This window comes from Ixodes scapularis, unplaced genomic scaffold (genome assembly GCF_016920785.2).
Source record: "Ixodes scapularis isolate PalLabHiFi unplaced genomic scaffold, ASM1692078v2 PGA_scaffold9__187_contigs__length_104089568, whole genome shotgun sequence".
NCBI classification, from domain to species: Eukaryota; Metazoa; Arthropoda; class Arachnida; order Ixodida; family Ixodidae; genus Ixodes; species Ixodes scapularis.
Window position 1 is genome coordinate 65770827 of NW_024609884.1, and position 11251 is coordinate 65782077.

At 49.3% G+C, this 11251-nt stretch overlaps 2 protein-coding genes across 2 annotated transcripts; one reads left to right on the forward strand and one right to left on the reverse strand.

Moving 5' to 3' along the window:
- Positions 1 to 4738: 4738 nt before the first annotated feature.
- LOC115321326 (chromosome-associated kinesin KIF4-like) lies at positions 4739 to 5845 on the reverse strand. Its single transcript, XM_029981537.2, has one exon. The coding sequence runs from the start codon at positions 5843 to 5845 to the stop codon at positions 4739 to 4741; it is 1107 nt and encodes a 368-aa protein (XP_029837397.2).
- Positions 5846 to 7199: 1354 nt separating this feature from the next.
- Positions 7200 to 7960, forward strand: LOC115321325 (kinesin-like protein KIF21A). Its single transcript, XM_029981536.2, has one exon. It carries the CDS (start codon positions 7319 to 7321, stop codon positions 7958 to 7960), a length of 642 nt encoding a protein of 213 aa, XP_029837396.2. The 5' UTR covers positions 7200 to 7318.
- Positions 7961 to 11251: the final 3291 nt, after the last annotated feature.

Genomic DNA, 11251 nt, shown 5'->3' on the forward strand with positions numbered 1-11251 from the left:
ACTGGAGTATACCAGGTATCCATAAAGATGGACGGCTGTGGTGTTCGTTTCCTGAAGTAACAGTACGTCAGGGCGTTCGTCAGGCTTATCCAGAAGGCGTAGTCGGAGCTCCGCTGCCCGTTTGCGGAGCCCCTGACAGTTCCACTGGAGAACTCTGATCATTTTTCGTTGAGGATTTGGGCTGCTAGCGCCTTTTGCCGGTTAGCAGTTTCCCTGTATTGCTTGATTTCCTCTTGCTGAGACTGGACTGTGGCTTTAAGCCTGTCGAGTTCAGCTTTGAGGTAGCTGCACATGTTGCGAAGCTCTTGTGTTTCTGACCCTCCAGTGGGGGCCGGTGGGGGTGCTTGGATGTTCTGCTTCACCTTGTCAGCCCATAAAGTGCCGCTCTGTGTTTTCGTAGTATTTTTTACTCTTTCTGTATTCTCCGACGGCTGTTGGAGTCGGTGTTGTTTTTTCAAATTCTGGATGTCCTCCCGCATCCGTTTGTTCGTTGCCGACCACGTTGGGCATTTGCGATCGGTACCCAGGTGGCCTTTCTTCTTGCACCCCTGGCAGTAGGGAGTAGAGTCCGGACATCCTGGTCCCTTGGCGGGGTCAGTGTCGGCTAGGTGAGAAGTTCCACAGGTCGGGCACACCGCCTGATTCGGGAAGATGTCAGGTTTGTGGCCCAGCCTGTGGCAGTTACGGCACGTAACAAACAGCCTTTGGCTTGTGTGGAAATACCCTCATGTAGCGCTTGCCGTAGAAGATCGACCTCGGTAGTCTCTCTCCGTCGAATGTGATGACAGCCGTATTCGACTTGCCTAGCCGACGGGCGGCCACGATGTCGACCTTCTCCGATTCGAGTTCGTGGTTGAGGACTTCGTCGCGCGGGTCCTGCTCTTTAGGGTAGATATCATAGATGATACCTTTGGTGTATGACGTGCCAAACGTGCGGAAGACTTGTACAGGAAGTGCTTCGCGCCCCTGCACTTTGATTTCTGTAATCTCACTCAGCATTTTTGCCAGCTCCTCCGTGTCCGTGCGGACCGAAATGGTGTTGGCTTGCTCAATGAGGTGCATCGAGAACGAGGCTGTAGTGCGCAGCATGGTGCATTGCGTCTTGAGTGGTTGAAGGTAAGGCTTTATCGAGACTTGAGAGTTCGTAGGGCGAACCTTGTACTCGAACAGGCGCTGTCGGGGCCGTACCGCTCCGTGGGCTTGGAGTGAGGGGTCTACTCGTACCCGCTTTCTTCTCTTGTAGGTGACTGGTGTCCATTTTTCGTCGTCTGAGGGCAATGGACCTTGCCACTCGGTTGCGGCCGCACCATCTTGCGCACAGCCAGCTGTAAATATCATCAGCGCAGTTGTATCGGCGTCTTGGCGCCGACTTGCCGCTGTGATCGGCGTTTCTTGGGCTGGCGTTGTTGCTTCGGGCATAGCAACGCTTGCTGAGTTCGGCGATGAATTCGCCGTCGGCGGGTTTGTCTTGTCCGATTTTTTCTTCTTGCCCTTGCTGGGTTTGTTTGGACTGAACTCGTCGAGAAAGTTCTTAAAGATGTCTATGAGGCGTTCTCTGGGAATCGCCGCAAATAGAGCCTTCAGCGCGATTTCTGCTGAATCTACGTTATTGGTAGTTGTGGAAGATTCACCAAGAAAAGGTTTCTCCTCCGCAGTGCGTTTTGCGGGTGCGATCAGCGAAGTGCTAAGCTGGTCCGTCGTGGCGGCGGCAGGACTTGCTTGGCTTGCTGGGCGCGTGTCCATCTCCAAGGTTCCCGTCCACGGATAAGGCCGCGGCGGGTGAGAAGCTGGAAGTCGGTGGGGTGTTCGAGGACATCGGTATTAGGTACTAGGCCTAATAGCGGGAGCTCAAGAAAACGCGTCCGAACTCGTCGGTAGCTTCTTCTTTCTCCAGTTGAGGGGGTGAACGCTGCTCGTTTTTCTTTAAATTTTTTTTTCTGGGACTACTATTGCGTGGGTGGGGTGAAAAACGAACGCGTGTTTCATAGGTCATTAATGTCAGGGATCCGTTCTAAGCGGTATTTGCGCAAAGTACAAAAATTGTTACGTCGCCCCTTTAAGGTTGCTTAACTTGTCTTCTTGTGTAAAATAACTGTTTTAGTCACCCCCCCCCCCTTTTTTATGTTATTGTATATTTATTAGGGATGTCGCGAACCACCCTAGGTTCGATTTCGAAAGGTTTCGATATTTGCGAAGCGAACTGAGGTTCGATTTCGAAAAATTTCGATATTTTCGTACCGACCGAGGTTCGATTTCGAAAAATTCGCAACTTTTGTCCACAGCGGAGTTTCGAATTCGAAAATTTCGAAGCTTTCACGGTTTCTAAAATTTCGAATTCGAATATTTCGAATATTTTTTTACTTCAGGTTCGATAAATTCGAAGATTTCGAAATTCTTTGTAAAACAAATTCGAAAACTTCGAACGCTTCGAATTTTTATAGACATGAAGTTCGAACAATTCGAAGATTTCGAATTTCTTTTGGCAAAAAGTTCGAAAAGTTCGAAAGTTTCGATTCTCTTTTAACGCTAAATTAAAAAAAAATAAAAAAAAAAAAGCTTTGAAGATTTTGAATTTTTTTTAATCCAAGTTTTCAAAGTTTGAAGTCCGATTTTCAAGTTTTTCTACAGTTTCAGTTTCAAATAACATTTTCACGACTCACTTGTTTTCACAAAATCAAGTTTAGAAAAGTTAGGGCGTGATATCTAGATTCTGCGAAGTTGGTAAGGCAATTAAATGAGACGACGAGTGTCCCGGACGTGCTAGAATATTTGCCAGTGCAGAATTGTGACCGCCAGCCCCCGGGGGGGGGGGGGGGGGGGGGGGGGGGGGGGGGGTCTTTATCACGCAGTAGTGATTGCACGAACACACTGTTTTACGAGACTCATCCAGTTCGAAACGGCCAGGGACGAGCAGGAGGTTGAGGCTCAGAGAAACCTTGAAGCGACCCCTTGCACGCTGGTAATAATCCGATCCAGTGAAGTTTATAATTGTACTGGAGGTTTATTTTCTGGGACGGAGGAATCGCCTCGCAAAAAGCACAAAAGCCGACACAACTCGAGGTCGAGGAGCGTTCTACCATACAAGTGGCGTCGGAAGAGGAAAAACGGGGGGGAAAGAGGGTAGCGGGGGGGGGGGGGGGGGGGGGCATCAGCCTCCTTCTCCCCCTTGCAGGTATTTCGGACTGTTAAAGAAAACAATACGGGGAAAGAGGGCGTGGTCGAGCTTATTTTAATCTGAAATTATTTATGCATATGTATAGCTACTGTCGCTCTTCACTTCATAAAAGGTTGCGTAGATGGTCATTGTTAGAAACTCGTTGTCAGAAGGCACTGCTCGTCACATGCTTAGTGGTTCGGAAGTTCAAAGCTGTCTTTTCGACCTAAACACCTGTGCCAATAGTAACAAAAAAAAAAAAAAAAAAAGAATAAATGGGGGAATAAAAAGCAGGAGAAAAAAAAAAAACTATCAAGAATTCGTCGGAAGTGTTCTATTCTTGCATATTCAGAGGTTCAGAACTTCGAAACAAGTTTCTTTTACCAAAATGTGTACGGGCTAAAAGAAACACGTCCCAGGAACGTGAAGCGAAAAAAAAAAAAAGTTTTCTTTTAATGACGTGCTGAACTTGAACACTACTAGAAATCTTCTGCATTAGTTAATTTATTCCTTAACGTGAAAAAACAATAAATATATTATTTTGTATTCTGCAGATGGCAATGATATGTACTGTCTGTGGTGTTAATTTAAATGCGATACCTCAAACAACTTAGACGAAAATAAATATCAAGTTTAGGTCATAATTGCATGCAGATACACGTTTGGACATTTCTTCGAAACTCACGTTGAATAACAATAATCACATCTTAAGACGGCACTTACCTACGCTATACATAGATCATTCTTAAAAAAAAGTATAACATATCTACCATAAATAGCTCCGGCTGCAGCGTGCTTCAAATCTGGCACAAACGATAATCGTAAAAAACCCGTCGTCCGTCCTCGCCCCTTCGGGCATTTATTTCTTTAAACCTAAGCATGCCAGAACATTGAAATAAATGACATTGTCTTTCGTAAGGAACGCAGCACCGCGTGTAAAAGTTCGAGAAAAAAAATTACGAATGTACCCCACTACTTGAAATCGAATGAAACCGTCCGCCGGTCTTTCGAAGTTCGACAAACGTCGAACTTTTACCCTATAAGTTCGAAGTTCGTCGCACTTCTGACTTTTCAGAATTCGAAAGTTCGAAACTTTTCGAATTTTCTTGATAAATAAGTTCGAAAGTTCGAAATTTATCGAATTTTTTGGTCAGTCAAGTTCGAAAGTTCGACAAGCATCGAACCTTGCAGCGCAATAAGTTCGAAAGTTCGAAAAAGATCGAATTTTTTAGCGTAATAAGTTCGACGGTTCGAAAAGCGTCGAACTTCTTAGCTTAACAAGTTCGAAAATTCGACCTCCGTCGAATTTTACGATATAGACAATTCGAAAAATCGAAATCTTTCGAACCTTTCGAACCGCTTGATTCGATCATCGAAACTTCGATTCGAAAAAAGTTCGCGGCATCCCTAATATTTATGTTTTGGGGCTATGATAGGTCAGTTCGGTGGGCACACCAGATGTATGGGCCTTCGCTTTTTCTCCGAACTAGCATGCCTGTCGCATTCCCTTTTTTTTTTAAATTTCAAGTGCAATAGAGTATGGGGTAAAAGGAAACAGGAAAAGCACAAGGCCATGAGCTGGCTTTATTTCTCTTTGACCTCGAGGACGTCTTGGAGTGACAAAGCGAGGGTATCCTCCACCTCTTGCTCCGTCAACAGGCGAACTCTCGACGCCTGCCGCAGATCATCGCCGGGAAGGTGAGGTACCGTGCCGTCGGGAAGCTGCGCTCGATATGGTGGCTGCCCCTCGAACATCCGCGCAGTCGCCGCGGCAGCCCGCTCTCCTTTCTGTGTCTGCAGCAGCTCCAGGCGCTCCCTGCAGGACCGGGCGCTGTCCAAGCGTTTTTGCAGCGCTTCCAGACGCTTCGTGGCCGCTGCAACGTTGTGCCGCACGTTGCTGCCTTCGACTTGTTTAAGCCTCCCGGAGCTGGCCTTAGGTTCCAGGAGCTTTGACTGCAACACCCGGAGTGGTCTTGTGTTGGCGTTGTGCGGCTGCAGTTGAGTCTGCAACTGCTCCGATCGTTCGCGCACTGGAAGGGCGATCTCCTGCTCAACTGTGCCCCGGATGCGATGGGCCATTTCCCCCGTGGTGTCCATCTGGCCGGCGGCGACCTGCTGCTTCTGCAGTGCCGCCTCCAGTCGCGACTTGTCGGCCAGTGCGTTCTCCATGCGTCGTTGCAGCGCACTCATCATGAGGCCGCTCTGGCGCTCTTGCCGCGCCGCCTGTGCCACCCGCTGCTGCTCGCGTAGCCGCAGGGTGCTCACCTCGCGGTCGTGCTCCCTTTGGGCCCGGCGATGCTGCTCCGACTCTTCTTTGAGCTGGCGCATCAGCCGCACGCGCGTTTTTTTCATCTCCAAGATTTCTTCTCTGAGTTTCTTAACATCTGGTTCTTCCTCTTTCAGCCCAAGCACCGTGGCCTGCTCCTGTACTTTCTTTCGCAGCTTCGCAACGCGCTCCTCCAGCTCCTTGATGCGCTTGCGCCGTTGCTCCAAGGTACGAGTCTCCCGAGTCTTCTTGTTGGCATTGTTACCATTCGCCACCAAGGCGGAGAGGTCGTCCTTCTCCTTCATGAGCAGCTCCACCTCCCTCTCCAGCTCCTGGATCTTTCCTTGGTACAGGGAGTGCACCACCTCGAGGTGCTCCTCGACGGCGTGCAAACGTTGAGCCAGGTCCTCCTTAGCCTGCAGCATCGGGAAGGTCGGTTGTGCGAGTCCCTGAACGCTCCGACTAATTGCGGAGTGGAACGCACTAGCACGCGCAACGCCCGCACGTTTTCGGCTGCTGATAATGATTGCGTTAGCACAGAAAGAAAGCTTGCAACAGTGAAAGTAAGAACCGTTTAAGGGGTCATGAAACAAATTTTGGGCTGGGATAAATGATTTTAAATTGGGACTTTACTAATCACAGATCGTTTAGTTGGCCAAAAGAGGGTAGAAAGTCAAAAGCCAGCTTTTCGCTACGAACATTTGAAAATATAGCGGACTATTCTGTACCTTCTTTTCTTCGAAAGCTGTCCGCCTTTTCAATATAACACATCCGCGGTTCCCAAAGCGCGAAAGCGGTGCCGAACTGACGTCAGCCGAGCCCAGCTCACGCATTGGACACGAGAACTGCGTCACTTGGACGTACGCGCTCGTCAACAATAAATCCGTCCACGAATATTCGGATTCGCGTTCGTGGCCAATGAGTGCCCTGACGGAACTTATCGTCACTGGGGAATGACAGGATTAATGGTGTGCATAAAAAGCACGGCGGAAGCTATACTTCGTTTCAGCTTCGGTCCAGACGCAGCCGATGCTACAAGCGCGAGTATGTGGTCCAGAACAGTGCACTGCACGAGCGCGCGTGCTTGGCAGGGATGCTGAAAGCCCGGAGCTCGCGCTTGTAGCTTTGGCTGTGTCTGGACCGAAGCTGAAACGAAGTATAGGAGACATCGCACCGGTACCAAAGAATGTCACGACGACGTGATTTCACAATTTGAATTTGAGTTGCGGATTAAAGCTAAGGAGGAAGAAGTAGGAAAATAGTTTCATGACCCCTTTAAGCGCCCCTACTCAACCAATACCACCTAGAAGACAAGGCCTGCGCATTGCGTTTCGTTAGTAGATCTCGATCCGCCCCAAGCGGCAAACACCCCGAAGCTTGACGAGAGTAGGGGCCCCGGGACAACGGCTGTGTTCCCAATCTTACCCAAATAGATCGGAGTTACTCTGCCGGGTCGTGTCACGTGACAACACAGATTGAAAAACGCTGGACGCGATTAGGTTTTAGAACGCCCAGGTACAAACCTCTTACCCTGGAGTATAAGATCCGAGTAAATTTTGAAACGCGGTCAACTACTTCGCATCACTGGCGGCCACAGCTGTGTGCGCGACTACTGAGGGCGAGCTCATAGCGAGCTTCCAGTTCTTTTGCAACGTGCATGCGAAAACTCCCTCGGCCAGGAGCGCGAGCTAGCCCGCGCTCCTGCAGCTTTGAGAGGTGCATTTCTAGCGCGCGCGCTCATTCTGCGGAAGAACGTTTCAGAGCAGCGACCTCGAGCTCTCGTGAGTGCTAACGCCATCATTATCAGCAGCCGAAGACGTGCTGGCTGTGCGCGTGCCCGTGCGTTCCACTCCGCCATTCGTACCAGCATTCAGCTACCGGTGTAATCGACCCGAAAGATGCTGCAGGCCGAGGAGGACCTGGCTGCCCGCATGTTGGACAAGTCGGTGCAACTCGACGTGGTGCGCTATAGGTACTTTACAAAAATTAAGGAGCTGGAAAGTCAGGTTGCGCTGCTGAAGAAGGATAGGGACGACCTCTCGGCATTGGTGGTGTCTGGCAATGATGTAAACAAGAAGTCCCAGCAGAGTCGCATCGCGGAACAAGAGCGGAAGCGCATCAAGGAGCTGGAGGAGCGCGCTGAGGAGATGCGAAAGAAAGTCCAGGAGCAGGCCAAGGTGATCGGGCTGAAGGAGGAAGCGGCACGCACTTCGAAAAAACTCATGGAAGAAATCCTCGAGATGAAGCAGACGTGCGTGCGGCTGATGCGCCAGCTCAATGAAGAGTCCGAGCAGCACCGCCGGGCCCAAAGGGAGCACGAACGTGAGGTGAGCAGCCTGCAGCTGCGCGAGCAGCAGCAGGTGGCGGAGGCGGCGCGGCAAGAGCGCCAGATCGGCCTTAAGATGAGCGCGCTGAAACGACGCTTGGAGGAGGCACTGGCGGACAAGTCGCGCCTGGAGGCGGCACTGCAGAAGCAGCAGGTCGCCACCGGCAAGAGGGACACCCCGGAGGAAGTGGCCCGTCGCTTAGGCCACAGTTGAGCAGGAGCTCGCCGTTACGGTGCGCGAACGATTGAAGCAGTCGAAGGCTGAACCGCAGGCGCGCAACACCCACGCCACACCACTCCTGGAGACACTCCTTCAGACGAGCATCTAGAGGAACTCTCATTAAAGAGATGAGTCGAAACTTATGAATACCTTTCTTGTTCATATACAAGTTAAAAATGAACTATATCTGCTAATGACAATTGCACGCTTGTTTTTCAAACCGATGGCTGCATTTTTCGTTCTAACAGCTCGATTCTGGCGGGCGTTACAAAATCAGCCACCGAAGAGCGCTGTGAGTCTCGCGATATCTGACCCACCTACGACTTGCCCGCGACGTCATCGGCCTCCCTACGGCCAAGCGTACCGTAGTTCAGCGGCGTGAACGTGCCACTACCAGAGTACGCGAAGGCTGTAACATATTGTCACGAATGACAAATGATGAGGCGGCAAATAACTGTAGAAACTGAACGTTCAATGAGGCGAACTTGCGCCCAAAACAAAATATAAAAAGGCTAGCGTCGCAGGCGTTGATGTAGGCGAAACAGCAGGGTCGAGCGCTGGGGCGAAACTAACTCCGCTCGCCATTTGGAGTCCATTATGTACGCGCGTTGGTTCCGGAACATTCGGCGTAAAACTTTCGGCGCGTAGAGAATTCGGAACTCCGTCAAACATGAATGCTCTCGAACTCACGAGAACGCAAATTTGAAAGAATAAAGAAAAGACCGTTCTACTGACTAAAATCGAACTATAGTCAAATACCGTGGAAGCCAATACTGGCAACTCCCGCGGAAAACGGGCGAAAAGTGATTGCAGCGCCCCTGGCGAGCTCGGAGTCTCCGCTAGCAGACAAATTCTTCAAAATGCATTGGTTTTGCCTATCTCCGTGCGAGGTGACCAACGAAAAGAAATTGTCACGGACATTCGCTGTAACAGTAAGAAAGCACAAAACAAACAGAGGGACAAAAACAGACATGTACAAGCTTTCATTTTTGTCCCTCTGTTTGTTTTGTGCTTTCTTACTGTTACATCTGTCCCAACACGCTCGTCAAAGTCGACATTCGCTGCTTTGAAAGTTAAAAAATGGGTGCCAGCTCATGAGTGAAGGACATTCTCTTCGCGTGGGAAAGATGTTACAGCTTCCTTGGTGCAATTTCGGAGTTCTCCCGAAGAAAACATTGTCACGACTTATGTAAGCCAAGCAAAACACGAATGTATGCCTGCGCGCTGTTTCGTGAAAAAGGGAAATGTACAAACATTTCAGAACATAGCTTCGTTTCAACTTTATTGTTCTTATCAGTCAATTCGTTTTGTCGTTGCAATTCCCATTTCTCATGAATGTCTTGCTTATAACCGTTTCGTCGAACAGGCGAGCTGGCTAATCCTGTTAAGAACGTCTCCGGATGAAGAAGCAGAAGTCAATTTCGAACCACGTACAGAGCGCGACACTGTTAGCGCGAACAAGCGATCGCCGGTATTTCCAGTTCTTCTCTTTGAAACCGAGTTATTTCATCCAAGTTGTTATTGTTACCGAAAGAGCCCAATTAGTTCTATAATGTAAGCGATAAAATTTCGTGCTCGCTAATACTATTTAGAAGTAAAATGCGAAAATGCGCCGATGTCGTGTTCGCGCTAACAGTGTCGCGATGTGTACGTTACGGCGATGTCAGTATGCTCCGAAATAAGTCGTTGTGCATATGCAAATCTGACGCGATTATAGATTAACAAAAGCGGAGTTACGAAAAAAGCAGACTTCTCGCGCTTGCAAAGAAAGAAGGGGAGAGCGTCGTAGCCCCGCGAAAAGAGGTGATTTCAGTCACGTTATTAACAGTGCACAAATTCCGATTGTTAGCGCGGGGACGACCAACATCTTCTGCTTCGCTGCTTCTGTACTTCTACGATAAAGGCCGACACCCGTTGAACCGTCTCCACTCTTTCCATTTTTGAGTCGTCTTTCTTTTATATTTTTGAGGCGACGCCACTCTGCCGCGTTATTTCTTCCTCCTGCTTATATGTTGCTGTGTATATTTTTGTTTTCTTTTTGCTTTTTTTTTTTTTTTTTTTTTTGCCCGACGTGTAAACCATCGCGTATCCTTGCTTTGTTTGGCTTAGTTTTTACTACCTTTCCTTCGCTTCGGCGCTTACTACCCCCGGTTCGTCTGCGCTAGGCCCGGGCATTTTGAGGGCCGTCTGCAACCTCGCTGTTGTTGTTGTTCTTTTCTTCCACTGTCGTCTGCGATAACCTCCTATTTTCGCCTTCGATTGAGTTTCTAATCCAAAATCGTCATATGTGCTTTTTGATATTTATCAAATATATTAAGAAGCGTATAGACGCTTTCAGCGAGTCAGTTACTCGAGCTGCCACCAGTCGGCGCGCCCTTCGCGCGCTTTCCGGGCCGCCATAGCCGACCTTCATTTTTGCGCCGTTGCTCCGCGTTGTGTGCTGCACAGGCCACTACCGGAGCTTCGTTTTCGTGTTCTTTCGCGTTTCGCGTTGAAATCTTGTATTTTCTTTAGGTCTTTTCGATATTTAGGACTTTCATTTAATCATTCGATATTTATATTTCGACATAGCTCTTGTATTTTCTTATTTATGGAATGGAATCGGACAGCGAATGGGTCGACGATACACGATTATGAGGCTTCAATGACCATGTAAGTTCATGCCATTCTTACGTTTTTGTCGCTAATAAAGGGCGGTAACACTATTGCGACATATGTAAATTGCCACTGACGCAGTAAGGCTATCACAGTCGTGCTTCTCGCTGCATGTGCGCGCTCGTTTCCGTAAAGCCGACCCGCATGTAAGCGATTTAGCGTGCGATGAGACGAGCAACGCAGAATTCTCACTGTCGCCCGTCGCATCGCTCGGTTTTTGGATTTCTAGAAAACGTCGCTCGCCGTCTTGGTCGCTCGCTCCGTCGCTTCCATGCGGTTTGCCTCGTCGTGCGACTGACTGAGCGATAGCGAAGCGGGTTGCCGTCGCTTATCTGGTCGCTCGCCAAATCGCTTACATGCGGTTTATACTCAATTAATTTCGATGCACACAGTATGTAACCATTGGCGCCTCGATATTAAGAATAAACCGCAAGCAAGCGATTCGGCGAGCAACGAGACAAGCGACGGTGACCCACTTCGCTGTTACTCGGGCAGTCGCGCAACGAGGCAAACCGCATGAAAGCGACGGGAGCAAGCGACCAAGACGGTGAGCTACGAAACCCAAAAAACCAAGCGATGTAACAGGCGACACTGAGAAATCTTCGTCGCTGACTGTCGTCGTTGTCGCCG

What these genes read in the sequence shown, in the direction of transcription:
- LOC115321326 (XM_029981537.2), bottom strand. Translation starts at nt 5,845, where the DNA reads ATGCTGCAGGCTAAGGAGGACCTGGCTCAACGTTTGCACGCCGTCGAG.
- LOC115321325 (XM_029981536.2), top strand. Translation starts at nt 7,319, where the DNA reads ATGCTGCAGGCCGAGGAGGACCTGGCTGCCCGCATGTTGGACAAGTCG.